The sequence below is a fragment of the Eptesicus fuscus genome, chromosome 11 (assembly GCF_027574615.1).
Source record: "Eptesicus fuscus isolate TK198812 chromosome 11, DD_ASM_mEF_20220401, whole genome shotgun sequence".
NCBI classification, from domain to species: Eukaryota; Metazoa; Chordata; class Mammalia; order Chiroptera; family Vespertilionidae; genus Eptesicus; species Eptesicus fuscus.
This window is the reverse complement of record NC_072483.1, coordinates 4,592,254-4,618,855: the sequence shown is the minus strand read 5'-3', so window position 1 is coordinate 4,618,855 and position 26,602 is coordinate 4,592,254. Positions and strand designations below refer to the sequence as shown.

The window sequence follows — 26,602 nt, the reverse complement described above, 5'->3', positions numbered from 1 at the left end:
AGGGAGAGATTAATAGCAATACAATCATAGTAGGAGATTTTAATACCCCACTATCACCACTGGACAAATCCTCTAAACAAAAAATCAGCAAAGAAACAGCAATCCTAAATGAATCACTAGACCAGATGAAATTAATTGACATCTTCAGAACATTTCACCCCAAAGCCACAGAATATACATTCTTCTCAAGTGCACATGGGTCATTTTCAAAGATAGACCATATGCTGGGTCACAGGCAAAGTCTCTTCAAATTCAAGAAGATAGAAATTATATCAAGCGTCTTCTCAGATCACAGTGGCATAAAACTGGAAATCAACTACAATAAATACAATCCAAAGAAATCAAACACATGGAGACTAAACAGCATGCTATTAAACAAGGACTGGGTCACCAGAGAGATCAAGGAAGAAATAAAAAACATCATGGCAACAAATGACAATGAAAACACAACAATCCAAAATCTATGGGACACAGTGAAAGCAGTCTTGAGAGGGAAGTTTATAGCTCTACAAGCCTATTGCAAAAAACAAGAAACAATGGTAATAAATTACTTAACCCTACAACTCAAAGAGCTAGAAAAAGAGCAGCAAGAAAAGCCCAGTGTAACGAGAAGGAAGGAAATAACAAAGATCAGAGCGGAGATAAATGACATAGAGACCAAAGGAACTATACAAAAGATCAACAAAACCAAGAGCTGGTTCTTTGAAAGGATAAACAAGATTGATGGACCTCTAGCCAGGCTCACCAAGAAGCAAAGAGAGAGGACCCAAATAAACAAAATCAGAAATGAAAGAGGTGAAATAACAACAGACCCCGCTGAGATACAAAGGATTGTTACAAAATACTATGAACAACTCTATTCCAACAAACTAGACAACCTGGAGATATTCCTAGAAAAATATAACCTTCCAAAAATCAATCAAGAAGGATCTAAAGAGCTCAATAGGCCAATAACTATGGGCGAAATTGAAGCAGTCATCAAAAAGCTTCCGGCAAACAAAAGCCCGGGGCCTGATGGCTTCACAGGAGAGTTTTACCAAACATTCAAGGAAGAACTAAAACCTATCCTCCTCAGACTATTCCAAAAAATTCAAGAAGAAGGAACACTTCCAAGCTCCTTCTATGAAGCCAGCATCACCCTAATACCAAAACCAGATAAAGACAACACAATGAAAGAGAATTACAGACCAATATCCCTCATGAACATAGATGCCAAAATCCTCAACAAAATTCTAGCAAATCGGCTCCAGCAGTATATCAGAAAGATCATACACCATGACCAAGTAGGATTTATCCCAGGAATGCAAGGATGGTACAATATCCGCAAATCAATAAACGTGATACATCACATAAACAAGTTGAGAGATAAAAATCACATAGTCATATCAATTGATGCAGAAAAAGCATTTGACAAAATCCAACACCCTTTCTTGATAAAAACTCTCAACAAGGTGGGAATAGAAGGCTCATACCTCAACATAATAAAAGCTATATATGATAAACCCACAGCAAACATCATACTCAATGGACAAAAACTAAAAACATTTCCCCTAAGAACAGGAACAAGACAGGGATGCCCACTCTCACCACTCCTGTTTGACATAGTACTGGAAGTATTAGCCATTGCAATTAGACAAGAAGAAGAAATAAAAGGCATCCAAATTGGAAAAGAACAAGTAAAGCTGTCTTTATTTGCAGACGACATGATATTATACATAAAAAATCCGAAAGACTCCATCAAAAAACTAATAGACTTAATAAATGAATTCGGCAATGTAGCAGGATACAAAATTAACGCCAAGAAATCTATGGCCTTTCTATACACCAATAGTGAACTTACAGACAGAGAGACTAAAAAGGCAATCCCATTTACCATCGCACCAAAAAAATTAAGATACCTAGGAATAAACTTAACTAAGGAGGTAAAAGACCTACACACGGAAAACTACAGGACACTGAAAAAAGAGATAGAGGAAGACGTAAACAGATGGAAGAACATACCATGTTCATGGATTGGTAGAATCAACATCATTAAAATGTCCATACTACCCAAAGCAATCTATAGATTCAATGCACTCCCCATTAAAATACCAATAGCATATTTCACAGACCTTGAAAGAACTCTCCAAAAATTCATCTGGAATAAAAAAAGACCCCGAATAGCCACAGCAATCCTGAGAAAGAAGAATAAAGTAGGAGGGATCTCAATACCAGATTTCAAGCTGTATTACAAAGCCACTGTTCTCAAAACAGCCTGGTACTGGCACAAGAACAGACATATAGATCAATGGAACAGAATAGAGAATCCATATATTGACCCAAACCACTATGCTCAATTAATATTTGACAAAGGAGGCATGAACATACAATGGAGTCAAGACAGTCTCTTCAATAAATGGTGTTGGAAAAATTGGACAGATACATGCAAAAAAAATGAAGCTTGATCACCAACTTACGCCATACACAAAAATAAACTCAAAATGGATACAGGACTTAAACATAAGACGGGAAACCATAAAAATACTAGAGCAATCCACAGGCAGCAAAATCTCAGACATATGCCAAAAGAAATTCTTCACTGACACTGCCCCTAGGGCAATGGAAGCTAAAGAGAAAATTAACAAATGGGACTACATCAAAATAAAAAGCTTTTTCACAGCAAAAGAAACCATCAACAAAACAACAAGAAGGCCTACTGCATGGGAGAACATATTTGCAAATGGCATCACTGATAAAGGTTTAATCTCCAATATCTACAGGCAGCTTATACAACTTAATAAAAGGAAGATAAATGATCCAATAAAAAAATGGGCAACAGACCTAAATAGAATATTTTCAAAAGAAGACAGAAGGAAGGCCAAGAGACACATGAAAACATGCTCAACATCACCAATTATCCGAGAGATGCAAATCAAAACAACAATGCGGTACAATCTCACACCTGTCAGAAGGGCTATCATCAACAAATCAACAAACGACAAGTATTGGCGAGGATGCGGAGAAAAAGGAACCCACGTGCACTGCTGGTGGGAATGCAGACTGGTGCAGCCACTGTGGAGAACAGTATGGAGTTTCCTCAAAAAACTGAAAATGGAACTCCCATTTGACCCAGTAATTTCCTGGGAATATATCCGAAGAAACTAGAAACACCAATCAGAAAGGATATATGCACCCCTATATTCATAGCAGCACAATTCACCATAGCTAAGATTTGGAAACAGCCTAGGTGCCCGTCAGCAGATGACTGGATCAGAAAACTGTGGTACATCTACACAATGGAATACTATGCTGCCATAAAAAAGAAGGAATTCTCATCATTTGCAGCAACCTGGATGGAATTGGAGAACATTATGTTAAGTGAAATAAGCCAGTCAATGAAAGAAAAATACCACATGATCTCACTCATTGATGGATAATACAGAACATTATAAACTTGAACAAAAAGACAGATACAGAGACAGTAAAGCATCAAACAGACTTTCAAATTACAGGGGGAAAGTTAGGGAGAGGTGGGGGAGATAGGAGATCAATCAAAGGACTTGTATGCATGCATATAAGCATAACCAACGGATGCAAAACTCTGGGGGGTGAGGGCATATATGGGAGTGGGGTGGAGGGTGGCAATGGTAAGATATGTACACATATAATACCTTAATAAAAAAAAATTGGAAAAAAAAAAAAAAGAAAAAAAAAAAAAAGAAACACATGTGACCTAATAAAAATATATACATTTAAGATAAGGAATTGGGAAAAATATTCTCGGGAGCAGAAGTATGGCCCAGAATTAGTCAATGTGGTCTCTTCTCAGTTAAGTGTCTGAATCTAGAGATTTTACCAAATTCAGAACTGCAGACACAACAGGGGCCTCTGTTTCATTAGTAAATCATTAATATGTGGTGTGATGTCACAGGCTCCCATTTGCTTTCATCAAGCAGTTAGTGACCCGGTGCACAGATTTGTGCACCTTCAAAGGAAATTAATTAGAAGGTGGCCAGTGGAGTGGTTCTGGGCAAGATGGGCTGGACACGCCCAGGAGCCAACCTCTTGTGGTCCCTCCCTGCAGGCTGCACCTGGGGTGGCGCTGTGGCTCAAAGGGTATCTGTGGAGTGAATGGGGTCCCTCTGGCAGGTGAGGTCCCTCGGCCTGGCCTGTGGGAATAGGGCCAAAACTTAAGGCCGGCCAGGGTGTGTGGAAAGCTTGGTTTCCTCCATTGCCGGGTAAACCCAAGCCTCCCTCCTGCTCTCTCTGTGGCCGCAGCCATCTTGGTTGGGTTAATTTGCATACTTGCTCCTTATTGGCTGGTGGGCGTGGCTGGTGGGTGTAGCAGAGTGGTGGTTAATTTGCATATTACTCTTTTATTAGATAGGACTAGAGGCCCTGTGCATGAATTCGTGCATAGGTGGGGTCCGGCCAGCCTGCCCTGATTGGGGCCAATTGGGCCAGGCCGCAGGGGGGTGGTAAGAGCCACTGACGGTTGGCCGGCTGGCCCCGCACCCTGGTTGAATTCCCAGTTGAACTCCTGTTTAAGGAGACAATTTTCATATTAGTCTTTTATTATATAGGATGTTAATGAACTGTTACTCTGTAAGCTTCTTTGAGGAGGGTCATTTGGGTGACTGAGTCTATAAAGAGTTGTCTTTTCCTTTTTATATCTTCTCTTTCAGTCACTGAAAAGTAACAAATAAAACATTATGCATAGGATAGAAAAACAGAAATTTATGCAAAAGACTCCAGACTTCAGCTCCCTTTGAAGCCCTTGTGTAAGTCTTAATAGATTAGTCTCAAGACACTCTGCACACCTCCCTCAAGTGGGTGACGCAATGCCCCTCATTGCCTGTGGCTTCAAAAGCAAAACCAGCAGTAAGATGCCCATAAGCAACTCTGTAAGTCTAAAGGACATGTTATACTTGCCAATAATTCTATAATTCTATCCTAAATTTGCCTAAGGTAATTATTTCCCTTTTGTCTTCCTGATAAGGATTTCCAGATAAAAGAGAACTAGGGGATTAAATGACAAGTTCAATATGAGCTGAAGTGTCATTTGGCTGACAAAAAGAGAAAGAAAAGAAAAGAAAAGAAAAGAAAAGAAAAGAAAAGAAAAGAAAAGAAAAGAAAAGAAAAGAAAAGAAAAGAAAAGAAAAGAGAAGAAGAGAGAAGAAAAGAAAAGAAAAGAGAAAAGAAAAGAAAGAAAGAAAAGAAAAGAAAAGAAAAGAAAAGAAAAGAAAAGAAAAGAAAAGAAAAGAAAAGAAAAGGAAAGGAAAGGAAAGGAAAAGCAAGCATTTACTGTGTTCATATAAAGCCCACATCTGAGAGAGTATCTGTTCAGCCATGCCCCACACTAGCCAAACCAGAGCTGGAATCTTGTTTTCAGTTCCTAGCAAAACAAGGCAATTCTGGCAGAATTTAAAAAAATCTCAGAAACTACATTTCTTCTATAAATACTTTAGAAACTTGAAACTGTAGGGCTCATCTCAAGTAGACATGAGAATGCAAAGTTAGGTCTTATAAATACAACCAAAGTTTACCCAATGTTTCTTGATTTTTAAGAAATTAAAATGGCTCTCAAGATTTCATGAGTCTACAGTTGATTATAAAATATTACCACAGATGAAGATTTAGGAGGTATAATTGATTGCCGTGTTTGGAACATGAAAGAAGAAGCATTCAGAGGTGCTGTGGAAGGTCTCCATGACACTGCCTACATTCTTTCTCCCAGATCAGCGTGCTCTCCCTTTTCCTCTCCCAAGAACCATAATCACTCTATGAAAATTTCACTCTATGGAAATTTCTCTCACTGTATTGCTAATTTCCATGAAATATGTCAACCTCTAACTTACTGCACTTTGGTACAGCATTTCACAGTGTTTCCATCTTTCCTATTACACACCAATGTTTTCTTTCCATGAATATATATTCTTCAACTGCCTACTAAGCTCTCCTTTAGATGTCAATGGAAGCCATTTCTAACTAATATGCCCAAACCTGCTCCACTTTCCACTTTTCCCAGGGATTGGCTATCCTGCTTGTCTGTGTCACTCAATTCTGTGAATGACCTGGCCCTGTGCCCCTAGTTGCTAATTCTATATCCATGCCGGTCTTTATCACTTATATTTTCCTCACTTTTTTTTTCTTTTTTTTTGTCACCCAACAATATATTTTATGGATATTTTTAAGAGAGAAAGGAAGAGAGAGAGAGAGAGAGAGAGAGAGAGAGAGAGAGAGAGAGAGAGAGAGAGAGAGAGAGAGAAAGGAACATTGATGTGAGAGAGAAACATGGATTGGTTGCCTACCTGCCAGGTATCAAACAGGCACCTAGTTATATTAACTGACTGGGAATTGAACCCTCATCCTTTTGTTTAATGGAACAATACTCCAACCAACTGAGTCACCCGAACTCATTCTTGATCAACAACTTCCATCCATCTCACCTCCTTTATGTCTCTCAGCTCAACTGCCCTTTCTTCATCCCTTTGGCCTCAGTTTTTTGTTTTTGTTTTTCCTCTCTCTCTTTTTCGTTGAATTTATTTGGGTTACATTGGCTATTAAAATTATATAGGTTACATACTTATTTTTATTTTTAACCATTGATTGATTTTTAGAGAGGAAGGCAGGGGTGGAAGTAGGGGTGGAGAGAGAGAGAGATGTTGTTCCACTCATTCATGCATTCATAGGTTGATTAATGTATGTGCCTCAATCGGGGGATCGGGAATCTAACCCACAAATCTGGTGTATCAGGACAATGTTTTAACTGAACTACCGAGCCAGTGGTGTACAACTCTATAACACATAATTTGTATATTGCATTGTGTGTTCACCATCCAAAGTCTAGTCTCCTCCCATCACCATTAATACCTGTTTACTGTCTTCCACTTCCCCCTAACCCTTTTTCCTTCTGGTATCACCATACTGTTTATCTATGTGAATGAGATTTTTTGTTTGCTTCCTTGTTTGCTTGCTTAATCCCTTTGCCTATTTCACCCAGCTTCTCCAGTCCCCTCCCATTTGACAGCTGTTGGTCTGTTTTCTGTATCTATAAGTCTGTTTCTATTCTCTTTGTTTATTTTGTTCATGAGATTCCACATATAAATGAAATCAAATGGTATTTGTCTTTCTCTGACTGGCTTATTTCACTTAACTGAATACCTTCTAAGTCCATCCATGCTGCTGCAAAAGATAAAATTTCCTTATATTTTATGGCTGAATAGTATTCCCTTGTGTAAATGTACCACAGCTTTTTAAGCCACTCAACTACTGATGGGCACTTGGGCTGATTCCAGATCTTGGCTATTGTAAATAGAGCTGCAATGAACATAGTGTTTCATATTTCCTCAAATATATTCCTAAAAATGGCAGTTTCATTTTTAATTTTTTGATGAAACTTCACACTATTTTCCACAGCGGTTTCACCAGTCTGCATTCCCACCCACAGTGCACTAGGGTTCCCTTTTCTCCACATCCTCACGAGCACTTGTTTGCTAATTTATTGATGATAGCCATTCTGACAGGTGTGTGATGATTTCTCATTGTGGTTTTAGTTTGCATCTCTCTGATGATTAGTGACTAGCATCTTTTCATGTCTATTGGCCATCTGTTGGAAACGTGTCTATTCAGGTCCTTTGCCCGTTTTTTAATTGGATTGTTTGTTTTTCTAATGTTGAGTTGTTTGAGTTTTTAACTTTGGATTTATAAAGAACCCCTGGCATCAGTTTATTTTTTAATTTATTTTATTGATTTCTTACAGATAGGAAGGGATAGGGATAGAGAGTTAGAAACATCGATGAGAGAGAAGCATCCATCAGCTGCCTCCTGCACACCCCCTACTGGGGATGTGCCCGCATCCAAGGTACCTGCCCTTGACCGGAATCGAACATGGGACACTTCAGTCCCCAGGCCGACGCTCTATCCAGTGAGCCAAACCAGCGAGGGCCCCTGGCCTCAGTTTTATTTGGAGGCCTCAGAGTCTCATCCTGGGCCTTGGTCTTTACCTAACCTGGCTCCCTGCTTTTAATCTCAATTCTTATTCTTCTTCACACTGCTTCCAGAAACATGCTTACAGAGGTAAAGCTTACAGAATTCATTTTTCATAGCTTAAAGCCTTTGAAGAGGTCTCTATTTTTTAAGTAGTGTCCAAATTCCAAAATACTTAACATAATAGAGTGAATAAAACGTTATTTAAAACCACAATTGCCTTTTACAAAGAGAAGTTCATTATAAAGAAAATGATCCATACATTAGAGGCACTGCTAGAGTTTGGGGCCTCTATTTTAAGAATCTGCTGATGGCTTTGGGATTCAGCCAAGGACCTCACATCACTGGAGCTGAGCTTAGGAGATGCCTGTTGCCTTTTCCTACCCATGTAAACATCAAGGTAGAGTTTTACACCTAATCTTATTTAATCCTCAGAACAACCCCCTGATGATGTTATAGTCATTACCTTCCTATACAGGAGAGGAAACTGAGGTTCAGAGAAGTGACCAAGCTGCTCAGGTGCATCATTTGCAAGTGGAGAGGCCAGAGTTTGAATGGCAAAGCCTTTGCTGAAACCACTAGGCTCTCCTGTCCCCCTGGCCTGGCCCTGCCCCCAAAGAGAGCAGCTCACCTGTGAGCTGAGCAAAAGCTGCTATTTCCCACCTTTAGTCTCCATCTTCCCAGGACAGTTCTGGGGTAACAGCACCAGGCCCTGAGCCCGGGAGCTGTTCTCCTGGGTCTCAGGCTGACCATGCCCTTTCTATTCACACAAGTTTTCTTCACCCAAATGACAATTCAATTGATTAGGCTTCAGTTTACCAATTCACAATCATTTCCCAGGCCTGTGTTCCCTAAGATTACACAGGGTTGCCTTGACAGGAGTGCCGGGAGTCCACACACTCTTCGGTTCCACTTCCATGCAATCTCCTGCTGGTTGCTATTGCAGGCTGACCCATCATTTCCATGATGATTTTACCAGGGAATTCGCAGAGGGCAGCCCTGTTTTGGGGAGAGGGGCCTTCAGTGTTCTCTTGTCATTTCACCTAGAGTTTATTGGCTGAGTGATATCTCTGACTGTTCGGGTATGCTATTTTGATTATCTTGTGTTAGTGTAGGTATGTTTATATATGTTTCATAGAAATTAGTTTAACTTCTGTAAATAAATGTGGCCTTTTACAGTTTATTTAAGATACTGTAAAAATAGAAAGATTAATAGAAATGACGGCTAACATATTTTGAGGACCAAATACATTGTGTAAATTATTGTGAACTCAGCTAGTACTCCCTAGGGATAACTTAATTTATTTTTTTTATAAAATAGGAACCTGAAGCTCAGAGTGGCTAAGTGATTTAGAATCTATAGTTAATAAGTGGCAAATCCAGGACATGATCATCCCATTACATGGTAAAACATTACTTGGAATAAATTACATCTTACCTACAGACAATGAGACTGCTTCCAGCAAAACGCACTGTGAGTTCTAAATATGAATTCCAATTGTGTGAGTTCTAAATATATTACATGCTTTAATTCACAGTGTTTTCACTAAAACCTATACAGCATATTTGCAAAGAAGATAGAACCATTTCTCCCCCTTTTTCTCCTCTTACTCCTCATTATCCTTCTTAGTGATGAAGACTCTGCGCTTTGGACGAAGGCAGACACTGGCATTCATGTGCAGTTAGCTGAGTGTTGCTGTGGACCTTGGAAGCAGCGCCAGGCATGGTACAAATGACAAAGGCAGGGAGATAAAATGAGGAACTGGGCAGCACCAGGGCTCTGTCAGTGCTGTCCTCACCTGCTAAGGGTTCCAGCAAGCTCTGAGCCAAGAGAGGTTGTGACTAATGTCATCCTCTGCCTATCTCTGTGGGAGGAGATCCTTCAGAACTGATTTCCCTGGGATCTGTATAAAGTCCTACGTCCCTTCAGCAATTTGGACACATCTATCAAAGAACACAAGTGGATAATTTAGCAATTCCAAACAAGGAATCTATGCAATAGAAATAACAATTTTAAAAGTGTAAAAAAATTATCAATCAAGATTCAAAAATGTTAATTGACTGTTCTGTCTAATTGTGAAAAATCAAACTAAAAGGTTTATTGCAAAGGAATCCATACTAATAAAAGAGTAATATGCTAATTAGATCGTGAGACCTTCCAGAGACCTTCTGGACAAAGCCGGGGGCTTGGCCAGCCTGCAAACCACCTCCAAATGGCCCTCAGCCCCTTGCCCAGGCTGGCCATGTCCCCCAGCCTGATGGGGCAATGGCCAGCCTACAAACGGCCCTCAGCCCCTCATCCAAGCTGGCCACACCTCCCAGCAGGGACCTCCACCCCAATGGGGACGTGGCTGGCCTGCAAACTGCCCCAACCCCTCACCTAGGCCAGCACTGCCCCCAGTGGGGACCACCTCCCTGATCTGGGACCCCCTTCATGGCAGACCAGTCAGCCCCCACCCGTGCACCAGGCCTCTATCTGTAATAATAAAAGGGTAGTATGCTAATTGGACTGGGAGACCTTCTGGGAGACATTCCTGGATATCCTTCCGGACATAGCCATGGTGGCAGGGCCAAGGCAGAGGTGGTTAGGGGCAATCAGGTCAGGAGGGGAGGGCAGTTGGGGGTGTTCAGGCTGGTGGGGGGACCAGTGGGGGGCAAGCAGGCCAGCAGGGGGGGGCAGTTGGGGACAACCAGGCCGGCGGAGGGGGGCAGTTGGAGTGAGCAGGCTGGCAGGCAGAGTGGTTAGGGACAATCAGGCAGGCAGGCAAGCAGTTAGGAGCCAGTAGTCCCAGATTGCGAGAGGGATATCTGTGGGATTGGGCCTAAACCAGCAGTCAGTCATCTCCCGAGGGGTCCCAGATTGGAGAGGGTGCAGGCCAGGCTGAGGGACACTCCCCATGCATGAATTAATGCACCGAGTCACTAGTGTTAAAATAAGTAATGATACAGCTATGCTATGGGGTACCTTTTAGCCATTAAAATGGAAAGGATGCACTCATTTTCATGATTATTTAATTACTAGGAGCCCAGCACACAATTCGAAATTGCACGGTGCCACCCACCCTCGAGTCGCCGGTCTGGCCCTGCCTCGCTCCCTGGGCCCCGCAGCAGCCTTGGTCTCTGCTGGTCTGGCCCTGCCTTGTTCTCCGAGCCCCGCAGCAGCTGCAGCCACTGCCAGTCCGGCCCTGCCTCTCTCTCAAGCCCTTGAAGCAGCCGCGGCCATTGCTGATTAGGCCCTCTCCCAGCGTAAGCGCGCAGAGGCCCCTGCCGCCCCGCCCCCGACACTGCACATGCAACCTCCTCCTGTCCCGTCAACCCATTATGGTGTCCCAGTTAATTAGCATATTTCTCTATTTTTTATATATATATATATATATATATATATATATATATAGAGAGAGAGAGAGAGAGAGAGAGAGAGAGAGAGAGAGAGAGAGATGCCAAATAAAAGCTCCCCAAGACATATTTTATGTGGAACAAAGTAAGTTGCAGAGTAATATTTTTAATATAATATCACATTTAGTAAAAATGAATAAACTTACATGTTAATAAATATGGTATATGCATAGGAATATTTTTATAAGTAGAAGAGTTCTACATGCCCAACTATTATATTTGTGTGTAAGATTTCACATATGGGGCAGAAGTGAGGGATTCCAAGTGATGGTGAGGGACTGCTTCTTTTATAAAATTTTTATTTATTTATTTGAGAAAGAGAGAGAGAGAAAAAGGGAGAGAGAGAGAGAGAAAGAGAGAAACATCAGTTAATTGTTCCATTTATGTATGCATTCATTGGTTGTGTCTTGTATGTGCCCTGACCCAGGATGGAACCTGCAACCTTGGCATATTGGGATGATGACCTAACCAACTGAACTAAGTGGTCAAGGCAACTTTTTAAAATTAAATAATCTAAAATATTTAAATTTTATAATCTATATTAATAAAGGCATAATATGCTAATTAGACCAGACGTCCTTCCAGACAACCTTCCAGATGAAGCTGGGGCTGCTAGGGAAGCCCGGGTCCTGGTGCCGGCAGCTGGGGTAAGGAAGGCCTACTCTTTCATGAATTTCATGCATTAGTCCTCTAGTACGTATATAATCAATATGTATAATGCATCTCTTTGTTAAAAAAAAAAAGACTCTTAAAATAAAAACACGTAAAAAGTGTTCCCCTTATGCACTATTAAATATAGATACCTAAACTGATTCCATCAAAATTGACAATTGTAAGCACACTTGTAGAGGTTTTCTATTGTCAGGTGAATAATGCCATACACTTAGTATTAAGTAGGAAGATTAAAATATAAGCTCACGCCATATTTTATTTTAAGTTGAATTAGAATATTTTAGTATATGATAACAGTCCAATACAAAATGTTGTATAACTATACTACATAAATTCACCTTTTAATATTAATATTGACTTTGAGTTCTATTTCTGATGCTCACAATTTTACAATTATCCAAATAATGTGACTCCACAGATAACTTAGAGAAAGTATGATTTTACAGCTTGACAGATAACTGATGTAATGGCAGCCTCAGTCTAATCTTTAATTATTTCTATACATATAAAAAGGAGTATTTCATAGCTGTTTTGTTTTCTAGAAACAACGTGTTTTAAATTGTTGACATTAGTTATTTTCCTAATAGATGATCAAAAGGTGGCATCTGTATATATAAAAGCCTAAGTGACCAGCTGATCAGCTGGTAGCTATGACACACACTCACCACCAGGGGGCAGATGCTCAATGCAGGAGCAGATACCACAGGCATGGAAACATGGAACAGACTGATGAATCACAGAGGAGAGAGGGGAGTGGGGAAGGTGGGAAGAGATTAACCAAAGATCTTATATGCATACTAGAGGCCCACACTGGTGGTATTGGCCAACACTGGCCCTCTTGCAATCCAGGACCCCTTGGGGGATGTCAGAGAGCCCGTTTTAGCCTAATCTCTGCAGGCCAGGCCGAGGGACCCCACTGGTGCATGAATCCATGCACAAGGCCTCTGGTCATTAAATAAAAAACAATCAAACAAAAAAACTCCTTAATGCTATCCTCAGCAAAATATCAACCATTTAATCCATCTAGAATTAAATAAGAAAATGATGTGATATGCTGGTTTTGAATGATCAAACTCTGGTTATAAGTTCCTATTCCCCATTTTTGCATTATTTCTACTTTTCTTGAGTGTGTGATGCCTTTTATTCTCTCTAATCAGATACACCACAAATATTCTGTCTAAAAGCAATCTGAAATCCAGTCATGGGATCATTAGTATAATCAAGCCTCAGGATATATACTTGAAGTGAAAATTTAATGAATAAAAAGCAGACTACCAAGTCAAGGGTGCATTCGACTAGGAAGAGAGTATGGGGAGAAAGGAAATAACCTTTTTATTATTTTTTTCATTAAATTTATTTAACAGTTAAAGCATGAAAGTCCTACTCTAAGGGGTCCCGGATTGGAAAGGGTGCAGGCTGGGCTGAGAGAATCCCCCCCATGCATGCATTTTGTGCACTGGGCCTCTAGTATATAATAAAAACCTAAAATGCTATGTGTCTGGTTGGCCGTTCGGCTGTTCAACCAATCAAAGTGTAATATGCTAATGATATGCTAAGGCCATTCAACTGCTCACTATGATATGCACTGACCACCAGGTCTAATGGTTGACCAGTCGCTATGATGTGCACTAATCACCAGGGGGCAGACGCTCCATCCAGTAGGTTAGCTTGCTGCTGGGGTCTGGCTGATCGGAACTGAAGGAGACAGGCTGGACACTTCCTGGAACCCTCCCTCAGTCCCTTCCAAGATGGCCAACCTCCTGCGTCCATCCCTGGCCCCGATTATGCACCAGTGGGGTCCCTCGGCCTGGCCTGTGCCCTCTTGCAATCTGGGACCCCTAGGGGAATGTCGGAGAGCCGGTTCTGGATTAGACCTGAGTTTACCAATGATAAATGTGGAAGGCAAATGTATAGAAAGAAAACTTTTGGAGGCTAATAATCACTTCTAACTACTATTTGATAGCCAGGAGAAAAGTAATCCACAGCAAAATGTTTAAACCTGCTACCAGAATTTAAACCTTATACCATTTATCTTCTTTTTTAAGCCATATCACTTTATACAAAAGGGTAGGAAGAGCAAAAGGCAAATAACTCAGGTACTGAAGTTCAAATAAATATGTCTATATATTCTTATAAATAAATAAAAGAAAGTTTGGCTATTAAGAGAGCTTCACTTTAGTACTACTGCGAGGTTTGGGTGAGAAAACTCCCTATTTGGCCCATCCCCAAGCGGCACACTTTGGAACATGTACCTGGGCCTTCCAATTTGTCACTCCAAACATCCTCTTTATCCCTGTACAACCATCCTCTCTATCCCTGGATAACCACCTTCTGTATCTCTGTACAACATCCTCTGTATTCCTCTACTATCATCCTTCATATTCATCTGCAATCATTCTTTGTATCCTTGTAGAACCATCCTCTGTATCCCTGTACTATCATTCTTCGTATTCATCTACAATCCTCCACTGAATCTCTCTAGATGGATGCCTGATTTTGTATTTCCCACACAGTCTGATATTTGCCTGTACTATCTCTAGGCTGAATCTATCAACCGCTTTCTTTCCTACTCCAAGCAGTCCATCACTCTGATGTGGCTGTATCAGAAATCACCCAATATGGAGAATTACTATAGATTGAATCACTAAATTGAAAAGAAGTTCCTTTGCAAACAATCATCAATTATGAAATTGTTATTCGTTACAAGTTTTCTCAATTTTTTCTCCCTGCTTAATTCTTTGGCTGGAATATAAACCCCTGGGAAAGTGACTCCATGGTACACTGACTTAGATGTCTAGCTAGGTTTTCTCTTTAAGGAAAAATTTGTGTTTTTGGTGTTCATTGGGCAACTTTTTTTCTCTCTTTTTACCCATCTCCATCCTATGAGGTTCCACACTTTCACCCTCACAACACACTCATTTTCCTCATTTACTTGGGTGTCATTAAAATATATGCCTTGGCTGGTTTGGTTCAGTTGATAGAGCATTGACCTGCAGACTGAGGGGTCCTGGGTTAGATTCCAGTCAAGGGCATATGCCTGGGTTGTGGGCTCAATCCCCAGTGGGGGTTGTGTAGCAGGCAGCTAATAAATGAGTCTCTCTCAGTATTGATGTTTCTATCTCTCTCTCCCTCTTCTTTCCTCTCTGAAATCAATAAAAATATATTTAAATTGTTTAAAAAATATATATGGCAGCAAGTTATTTATTCAGTTATGGAGGTTTATTAAACCAGAATCAAGTATTATCAATTACTAAAGACTTGGAAGATGGGTGAGGCTCCCTGAAAGCCTGACAGAGCAAAAAGAAAGACATAGACTGCCATGGCCTGACTTGAGAAGCCCGAGAGAGGTCTCCCTGGCATCCTTACTGGCCATGGCTCTAAATCCCAACCTAGCAGCTCCTTTGATGCAGTCAGCAAGAGACCCTTGAATTCAGCTGGAAGCCAGCTCTACCTTTCAATCATGTGACCTTACCCAAGCCACTTATCTCAGAGCCTCAGTGTCCTTTTCTGGGGAAAAAATAAACATCAAGAATTTGGGGGATTATTATATGAGACATGAGATATATTATATTAAGTAATAAGAATAATTCAGAATATGATAGGTAACATTTTTAAATGACAACATTATTTAGGAGTTGTAATATATTAAACTGCTATCTATTAGATGCTATAGTAGCCCAAATCAGTTTTCTGCTTAACTTTACCAAAAGCAAGAATTTGAGAAAATTTACAAGGTAAATATATTTGAGGTTTCTTAGGATCATACAGAATGCCAGTGATATTTAAAGCACATGATTGTCTGAAAAAAATTGAAGTAAATGGAAAACCAGCTTGTCCACATGTTATCCAAGAATGAGGTTGAAAAAAATGTTAAGTAACATGATTAACTGTTTCACAGTTGTGTCAGTTTTTGCACTCTCCTTTCTGCTATGAATAATAGAGTTGAATAGATTAAAAAAATAAATACATTTCCAGAAGCCTCTGCCATGTTTCACATCTGAATGTATCTCATTGTTATTTCATTGCTATTTCACATATGAGGAGCTTCATGTTTTGGATTCAACTTTCTTCCCTGCCTTCATTTCTTGTAAGTTCCCCAAATGAAAACTGAGGAAAACAAACAAACAACACATCAATTTACTTGTGTGTGGAGCAAGTAGTACTTTTCATATTATTTCATGTTTCCCTGTCTGAGCACATGGAGGTTCCACCAACCTGTACTAAGCTAACTTTAGCTAACTCTGGTCCTTCAAAATCTAACTTCCACTTTTCTATGAAATCTAATTATCCCAGCCCATATCCACCCCAGGTATGGGCACAACTGTGCTTCTTTTTATTACCGAATTCATCACACTGGTCCATTTATTGCTAAGTTACTAGCTTTTTATTTTCTACTTTGCGGCACTTTCCTCAAGGGCAGAGATGATCACGTTCCTGCTTTCTCTGCACAGAGAACTGCTTGGCTGGCGCAGAGCAGGAACTCAGCAAACACGTGGCAAATGTCAGAGAGCGTAGTACACACAATCGCTCTGTAACAAATTATTTCGTGGAATCATTTATGACAAACTATGTCTTGTCCAAGAACAATGCATGCAAACCAGATGAGTTAAATCAGAATCTCGGCCTCTGTCCCCTCATGACAATGATAGAAGGAACTTCCGGATCTCAACTAGATTTTTCCCTGAAATGCACAGCATGTCCCCACGAGGGAAGTTTAGATCATTTTTTACTTTACAAAGTTTAGATCACTTCTCTGGATCCTTGGTAGGTTGGTTGTTGATCAAAACCTATACCTAAAATTAAATGTTGATTCTCTCCTGGAGATCTTTGCCACAGAAAGTGGCAGATGATGGGGCTGTTTCCTTGGCTCTATAAAACATGAAAAGAGTTATGGTATATGCTGTAACCTCAGTATTGATAGAGGTATTGATGGATACAGAGTTTAGGGAAAAGACATTTTGAAGAGTTATGAGCAAAGCCTAGATGATGAAGTTAAGTCAACAGATAAGGGGTGCAAAGGGTATTAAATTAGAGTGCAAGTCAAAGGAGGGCCTGAAACCCGAGTACAAGAGATGATCAGTGGAAAGTTCTGGAGAAGAGAGTGTGGAGGCATTTCTAAAAGATGGTCTAATCTTCCACTTTCAAGTGATGTGGTATCATTTTTCAACACTGCCTCCCAGTGCTCAGGAAATTAAGCTCAGCCCTGGTCAGTTGGTCCCATGGAAGGGAAGGCACAAAGGCAGTACAGAAGGACTAACTCAGTATAAAAAGGCTACGCCATAGGAAATGAAACAGTGAGCGAAGATCAAGAATTCAAACAAAAACAGAGTGAGAGTGGAAGGTAATTGGAGTACTTCCCCTTCTCAATAATTCCTTATAGTCTACTTCCCATATCAACTTCTCTGATTATACAAAATGAAGTAAAGCTGTTTCCATTCAAGATTGTATATCTGTACATTTCTAATGTTATCCATACTGAATGGGAATTAAAGAATAAAAAAAAATGAGTGAATTAAAGCTTCTGGTTACAGAGGATTTTAAACCTGTTTTCCTGACAACACATCCATCCAACCCTTTCACACATAGCTCTCAAGCTTGGAGATGCCATTTGTAATACTTGCTTCCCAAAGGTCTCCTAAATCTGTCTATTCAGCTAGCTATGCCTGAGTCATACTGCGCAGGAGTAAGTCTTGAGTGACAGAGTATTAGCAGAGTCAGAGTTGATTTGCAGGAATCTGTGCTGCTGTGATAGAAGCCACTGCAGGGGGAAGGGGGGCCCAAATAAGGACATTGCCCATCCTCCCTGCAGTCAGCTTCACCTGAATTAACCCTGTCAGGATTCCAGGTTTGGAGAAGCACCCAGGCACCTGGCTTGGGGCCCTGGCAGCCCCACAGCATTCTGAAGAGGCGGTTCATCTAGCAGGACCTGATGGGACCAAATGTTTGCTCTCTCCTTGAAGAACTGAGGTTTTGATTCAACCTTAAATTTCACTTGAAACAGTCCCTGCTGCTTAACAGTGAAGGAAAAGTACTTAAATTTTTCACTGGATTGAAAGCAGCTTGACATGGCAATAGCTAATTATATTGAGCAGCATTTGATGAAACAAGTGAAATTTAAAGCTAAACCCAAAGAGTGCTTTAAATTCAGTCAAAACAAAAGTGGATTTGGAAGTGTTCTGAGCATTTTTTCATAATTAGTACATTGGAAAACAGGCAGTTCATCTGAAGAACAAAGGAAAAGTAGATGTTATAGACATATTATGAACTAAAAACTAACCTGTATCTGGCAAAGGTAACTTGGACAATAGGAGAGACTCTGACCTCAGCTAGCCATACCTGAGTGCAAATTCTGCATCTGACCCTTAATAGTGTGTGTGTGACTTTGGGAGCATTATTTAACTTCTCTGCAATCCACATTCCTCAAACTTAGGATGCAAAGTGAGAAAATTATAAGGAATTAATATGTTGTTGAGGGATTAAATAGATGCTCAATAAATATCAATTTCCTTTGCTTTATTTGTATTGGCAGTAATAGACTTAGCTGGTAACCAAGGTAGTGGGGAAATGGGAGAAGGAAAACAGTCTATATGATTGCAATCCTTATCTTCTTTCACCCTCCCTCCAAAAATATTATAGAAACACTGACTAAATCACAAAACTAAATATTGCATTTCATTATTTTGTTTAAAACAGAATGTTCAGAATATAAAGAAGAGATGATAGAACAACGTGCTTTATATCACAAACCTCAGCGGTACCCCTACAAGAACTAGAACTGGCAATTTTCAAAGTTAAAAACTATCACAATCATTAGGAAGCCCAAGTATATATTGAATTTCTCATCTATGTCCTTTTCTCTTGGGGAAAATGTTAGGCATGAATGGATGTACTTCCCCACACCTGCAGAAAGGCCATGATCCCATTACCATTCATCCTTGTCAGCATCACAGTTGCAAAAGTGCCGAATGTCCAGGCAAATCTCATCCAGGCCACATTCACATTGCTGAACTCCGGGAGGAGCGCCTCCCCAGTAAGGGTGCCTTTCCTTTGACCGGCCCATCCACCAGGTAAAGGGGACTCCATCTGAAAGACAAAGTATTTCAAAACTCAGGGAGCAAGCCAGAAATAACACATCAGGTGTCACAGACAGATAAAGATGTCATAAAGAATATGCATATGCTCTTTCTTTTCTCTCTCTCTTCCTTCCTTTTTTCTTTCTCTCTCTCTTTCTATCTCTCTATATCTCTCATCCTCACATATATGTAGGATAGATATCTATATCTATATACATTTGTACATATAACCAATACAGAAAACATCTGCAGACTGTTTAGATGTTTATAGTAGGAAAGGTGAGGTCACTAGTGGAGCTGAACCAGCTCCTAGGGGCGGGCGGCAGGCCTCAGGCTGAGAGAGAGGAGGGAGAGCTGGGATATGGGAGGGTCTGTTCCTTCAGAAGATAGAGGCAGGGAACCCAGGCTGGGCTCCACAGCCCAGAGCACCGGAGCCTAGACCCATAGCCCATGTAACATCCAGTATGAAAAGTGGCAGGGCTGCTGGTGGCGGCAGAGTCTGGAAGTGGCAGATCAGAGCAGGTCAGAGAAAAAGCTGTGGTTTGTTGTTTTTTCTTTTTTCTCTCTAAACCCAGAACCCAGGAGTTTTCATTTGCAGCTACTCACCTGAGGTTTTGGTGCAGGGAGGGAGACACAGACTTGAGGTGCCTAAAGAGAGTCTAGGGTGGGAAGCATTGCAGGGAGACATGGAAAAGTGATAGCCAGAAGTCCTGCATTTGGTCATTTGTATGTGCCCAAATCAAAACAGCCATTTTTCCTGAGAGGAGATGACCATTCCCAATAGCCACAGAGCAGGAAAAGAAAAACCCATCCTAGGTGATACCATGGAAGGACTCTAGGGTGTGTCCGCTGACTTGCTCAGTCTGAATGGATTGGCCACACCCCAGCAGCAAGCTAACCTACCAGTCAGAGCGTCTGCCCCCTGGTGGTCAGTGCACATCGTAGCAAGCAGTTGAGCAGCCTTAGCATATCATTAGCATATTATGCTTTGATTGGTTGAATGGCCAACTGGCCGACTGGGCACTTGGCATATTAGGCTTTTATTATATAGGACAGTAAGGGAAGTACTAGAATCATCAATCAGACAACAAAAATATTTTTTTTTTAAATTGGAAAAGGACAAGTAAAACTGTTATTATTCACAGATGACATGATATTGTACATAGAAAACCCTAAAGACTCCACCAAAAAACTACTAGATTTAAGGAAGCTAGTAGCAGAATACAAACTAACACCCAGAAATCAATGGTATTTTTACACACCAATAATGAACTCTCAGAAAGAAAAACTAACTAACTAAATAAATTAATTAAATAAAATAAATCCCATTTACCATTGCAACAAAAAAATTAAGATACTTAGGAATAAACTTAGCCAAGGAGGTAAAAAACTTGAACTCAGAAAACTACAGGACATTGAAGAAAGAGATAGAGGAAGATACAAACAAGTGGAAGAAAATACTGTGTTCATGGATTGGTAGAATCAACATCATTAAAATGGCCATACTACCTAACCTATAGATTCAATGTAATCTTTATTAAAATACAAATGGCATATTTTCAGATCTAGTATAAACACTCCAAAAATTTATATGAAACCCCAAAAGAACCCGGATATCCGTAGCAATCTTGAGAAAGAAGTACATAGTTGTAGGAATCACAATACAAGATATTAAATTATACTAAAAAGCCCTCTATAATCAAAATAGCCTGGTACTATCCCAAGACAGATATATAGATCAATAGAATAGAGCAGAGACCCCAGAATTCAACCCAAGCCACTACACTCAATTAATATTTGACAAAGAAGGCAATAGTGTACAATGGAGTAAAGACATTCTCTTCCATAAATAGTGTTGGAAAAACTGGACAGATACATGCAAAAAAAAATTAAACTAGGCCACCAACTTACACCATACACAAGAATAAATTCAAATGGACAAAAGACTTAAATGTAAGTTGTGAAACCATAAAAATCCTAGAAGAAACCATAGGCAACAAAATCTCAGCCATCTCTCACAGAAAAATGTTTATGGATACATCTCCTAGGGCAAAGGACACTAAGGAGAAAATAAACACATGGGGCTACATCTAAATAAAAATCTAGGGCACAACAAAATAAACCATCTACATAGTGAAAAGGGAGCACACTGTGTGGGAGAAAATATTTGCCAAAGATACATCCCATAAGGGGCTAATTTCCAAAATATATAGGGAATTCATACAACTTAACAAAAGGAAGACAAAAAAATCCAAAGAAAAAATGGGCAAAGGACCTAAATAGACACTTCTCCAAATTGGACACATAGAAGGCCAAGAGACATATGAAAAAATGCTCAAAGTCACTGATCATCAGAGAGATTCAAATTTAAACAACAATCAGGTATCACCTCACACCTGTCAGAATGGCTACCATCAACAAATTAACAAATAACAAGTGTTGGTGAGGATGAGGAGACAAGGGAACCTTAATAAGCTGCTGGTGGTAATGCTGGCTGGTGCATCCATTATAGAAAACAGTATGGAGGTTCCTCAAGTAACTAAACATAAAACTGCCATTTGACCCAGTGATACCACTTCTAGGAATATATCCTAAGAAACCTGAAACACCAATCAGAAAGAATATATGCACCCCTATGTTTATAGTGGCACAATTTACAATAGCTAAGATTTGGAAACAGCCCAAGTGCCCATCAGTAGATGAGTGGATAAGAAAGCTGGGATACATTTATACAATGGAATACTATGTGGCAGTAAAAAAGAAGGATCTTTTACCATTTGCAACAGCATGGATGGACCTAGAGAGTATTATTATTATTATTATGTTAAGTGAAATAAGTCTGTCCGAGAAAGATAAGTATCACATGATCTCACTCATATGTAAAATCTAATGAAAAAAAAATAAACTGATGAACAAAATAAATCCAGGGACACAAAACCGTGGTACAGACTGATGAATTTCAGAGGGAAGATGGGGTGGTGGCGTGGGGAGAGATTAACCGAGGATCTTATATGCATATATGTGCTGCCCATGGATCCAGATAATAGTATGGGGAAGGCTTGGGAGGGGCAGGTGCAGGAAGGATGGGTCAATTGAAAACACACAATTTAAGGCTGACTGGGGTTAGTTTGGTTCCCTTCAGAAATTGCTTATTTTGTTCCCATTGAGTGTAAAACAGGCACTTAATATATGTTTATTTTTACACATGAAAAAAAATAAATACCAATGTCAATTATTAATGACTTACCACTTTAAAGTAGAATAACAATACTGCATTGAAATTTTGCCTATGCAGGATTTAATTTTTGTGCAATTGCTGATTTACAAACATATATTGGTCAAGTTTTTTATGTATGCAAGTAGCAACAACTTTCCCTGGATTGCTCTGACTGCTCTTTTCCCATGGGAATCATGGAGGCTGGTAGGAAGTGCAAGGACAACCTGGGGCTTCCAAGCATCAGTAGAGCATGAGAAAAAGATAAGGAAGGTCTGTGAAAAGCAGAAGTATCTCTAGGCTGTGTCATCAGGGCAGATAGCCTGAAGGTCTATACTCCTGACAAAATTCCATTCTTTCAGCCTAAAATGTTTCAAGCCCTTCTATTTTCTTTAGAGCTAGATTACAGTCAGAGATGTCTGTTAACCAGTGTCTTTATTTTAAGTATTATTCTAAATATTGAATCTATTTTTCCTAGTTTTAAACAGCCAGAAACGATTGAACACTTTCAAATGGATCTCTTTCTTTTTAAATCCTAGCTCAGATAAGCCACCTTCAAGGGGCCTAGAGGGCTGCTTGGTTTATTTAGAGCACAAAGTTCTTTTAGGACTGAGGCAAGCTTAGGTACCTCTTCCCAGCATGTGAGTCCAGGCAACACAAGGGTAAAGCATTGTGTATATGGATGTGTTTTCCCATGTTGGCTTTGGGTCCAAGAAATAGAAGGAATTTCTCCACCTCTCCCTCCTTCTAGCATTGCTCAGGGCTTTCCCCAATAAACCAAAACCCAAATCATACAGTAACATTCAATGTCATCTTGGACTATTTTGAATAAAAGCTAAACCAAGGTTATAATCATATTAACATCATTACTAATGGCATGGATTCACCATATATGAGAGCAGGAGGGAGATTGCTAAATTTTCTCCTCAGATGTCCTGTCTTTGTGTTTCCTTTCCTGTGGAGTACTAGATAGAGCACAACAAACACAGAAACTGAAGACTTAAAGTAGGACACATGTGCCTTAATTCATGACTCAAGAGAGGTAGGAAGAGGATAATCTATACCTAACAAATTTGGGTGCATTGTAGAAATTGAATTTATTTTCTCCTGACAATTACATATATATATGTAAATACTTTAATATACATGTTATAAATATTTCTACAACAATATTTACTGAAGATCTGAAATATTCTAGGCACTTGGGCTAAATCATTTAACAAACCAATACAAATACACAAATAAAACATGCCCTCAAAAGAGTACATTGTAATTATGAACAGTGGACAATAATACTTAAATAATTTAGTATTTAGAAAGGGATAAGTATGGAAACAATACATCAGGACAATTAAGGTGTGTTGTACAGAAGGGTATGGTATAATTTTAGAATGGTCAGGGTAGAAATCAATGAAAAAATGACTCAGCAAAACTTGAATGCAGGGAGCAAGGTCCAACTGGCTGGCTATCTGAAGAAGAAAGAGCTCATGGGTCAATGTAATGGCCAAAGAGCAAATCGGAGAAATTCCTGAAAATCTACCACTAGTTTTTTAAAAATTAAATTTATAGGAGTAGCGTTGGTTAATAACTATAACTCCAGGTGTACAAGCTTATAATTTGACATTTGTGTATTTTATTGCACTCTCCCCACTGAAAATCTGGTTTCTTTCTATTACCATGTGTTTGACTCCCTTTATTCACTTCGACCTCCCCCCTCCCTCTTTCCTGTGTGGTAACCACCATTCTGTTGTCTGTACCTATGAGTCTGGTATCTTGTTTGTTTTGTTATTTTCTTGTTACTTTTTGTTTTATATTCTACACAAGAGGCCCAGTGCACAAATTCGTGCATCGGTGGGGTCCAGCCAGCCCAGCCCTGATTGGGGTGGATCAGGACTGGGCCTGTCGGGAGGAGACGGCTGGAGGTTGGCCAACCAGCCCTGCCCTGATTGGGGCCCAATCAAGGCAGGGCTGGCCATGGGGAGGGGCCACAGATGGTTGGTCAGCAGCCCTGCCCCTGATTGGAGTGGTGGGGGCTGATCCAGGGTGGGGCCAGCAAGGGGGAGGGGCCATGGGCAGTTGGATGGCTGGCTCTGCCCATGATCAAAGGGGGGGGGTCCAATCAGGGGCAGAGCTGGCTGGGGGGAGGGGCCACAGGTGGTTGGCTGATTTCCTCCGCCCCTAATCAGGTTGGGGGACCGATCTGGGGTGGGGCCAGGCAAGGGGAGAGGCTACAGGAGGTTTGCCGCCAGCCCCACCAATGATCAGGCCAGTTCACTGGCCACAGTGGGCATCATAGCGACCAGTTGTTCTGGTCATTACAGCATTCCAGTCGCTGGCTTTTTATATATAGAGATATGAATAAAATCGTATGTTTTTTTTTGTGTGTTTTTTTTTTCCCATCTGGCTTATAAAAGGACAATTTGGTTGTCTCCATGTCTTGTCCACCATGAATAATACTACAATGAACATAGGGGTGCATATATGTTTGAAAATGAATGTACCTGAGTTTTTTGGGTAGGGACCCAAAAGGATTCCTAGGTCATATGGTATCTCTATTCTTAGTTTTTGAGGAAATGCCATGCTGTTTTCTCTAGTGGCTATACCAGTCTACATTCCCGCCAGCAGTGAATGAGGGTTCATTTTTCTTCACAACCTCTCCAACACTTGTAATTACCCATCTTCTTGATAATAGTCATTCTAACAGGTATAAAGTGTTATCTCATTATAATTTTAATTTGCATTTCCCTAATAGCTAGTGAAGTTAAGCCTCTTTCCATGTATTTGTTGGTTGTTTTTATGTCTTCTTGGAGAGGTGTCTGTTCATGTCCACTGCCCATTTGTTAATTGGATTGTTTGTTTTTTGGTTGTCGAGTTGTATGAGTTCTTATATATTTTGGGTTCTCAAAACTCTTGTTTGCAAATATCATCTCTCAATTCAGTTGATTGCCTTTTTATTTTTATTTATTTTTTGTTTTGTTGGTTTCTTTTGCTGTGCAAGAAGCTTTTTAGTTTTATAAGTGCCATTCATTAATTTTTACCTTTACTTTTCTTGCCTTTGTGGTCAAATCTATAAAATGTTCTTTATTACCAAGGTCCATGAGTCTAGTTACTATGTTTTCTTCTCTGTACTTTATTGTTTCAGATATTATATTTAGTTCTTTGATCCATTTTGAATTAACTTTTATACAAAGGGACAAACCACAATCTAGTTTTAATTTTTGCTTGTAGATTTTATAATTCTACCAGAACCATTTATTGAAGAAACTCTGTTCCATTGTATGTTTTTGGCTCCTTTGTCAAAAATTAGTTGCCCATATACCTGTGGTTTTATTTCTGGGACATCAATTTTATTCCATTGGTCTGTGTGTCCATTTTTTTGCCAGTTCAATGTTGTTCTGATTATTATAGCTCTGTCGTATAATTTGCAGGCAGGTAGTATGATACCTCTGGCTTCATTCTTTTTTTTTTTTTTTTTCAGTATTTTGATTTTGGGAGGTCCTGTGCTTCCACACAAATCTGATCATTTTTTGTTCTATTTCTTTAAAAAATGTCATTGGGCTTTTGATGGATATTTTATTAAATCTGTATATTGCTTTGGATAATATGGCCATTTTAACTATGGTGATTCTTCCAATTCACGAACATGGGATATCTTTCCATTTCATCGTGTCTTCTTAAATCCCTTTTAAGAATGCTTTGTAGTTTTCAGTATAAAAGTCATTTAAATCCTTTGCTAAATTTATCCCTAGGTATTTTATTCTTTTGGTTGCAATTGCAAAAAGGATTATTTGTTTTTTTTGTTTGTTTGTTTTCATTTCCCCCTGAAATTTCATTGTTAGTATATAGGAAAGCTGTTAATTTTTATACATTGATTTTGTAGCCTGCAACTTTATTTGTTTATTGTTTCTAATACTTTTTTTTCCCATGAATTCTTTAGGGTTTTCTATATATAGAATCATGCCATCTGCAAAATTAACACTTTTACTTCTTCCTCCCCAATTTGGATGCCTTTTATTCCTTTCTCTTGCCTGAGTGCTCTGGCTAGGATTTACAGAACTATCTATACTAATAAAAGGGTAATATGCTAATTAGACCGGATAGACCAGACATCTTCCAGATGTCCTTCCGGACAAAGCCACAGTGGCAGGGCCAAGGAATAGGTGGTTGGGGCAATCAGGCAGGCAGGCAGGCAGAGTGTTTAGGGGCTATCAGGCTGGCAGGGAAAAGTGGTTAGGGGTGATCAGGGGAGAGCAGATAGGGGTGATCAGGGGAGATCAGT

General features: G+C 39.9%; 1 protein-coding gene across 2 annotated transcripts in view; it reads right to left on the bottom strand.

Moving 5' to 3' along the window:
* CNTNAP5 (contactin associated protein family member 5) overlaps nucleotides 1-26,602 on the bottom strand; it is an 864,792-nt gene that overhangs the window by 162,988 nt on the left and 675,202 nt on the right. For both annotated transcript variants that reach the window (XM_028133206.2, XM_054723360.1), the window contains exon 14: nucleotides 18,963-19,119. In XM_028133206.2, the coding sequence (XP_027989007.2) occupies nucleotides 18,963-19,119 (157 nt within the window). The remainder of the gene's footprint in view (nucleotides 1-18,962; nucleotides 19,120-26,602) is intronic.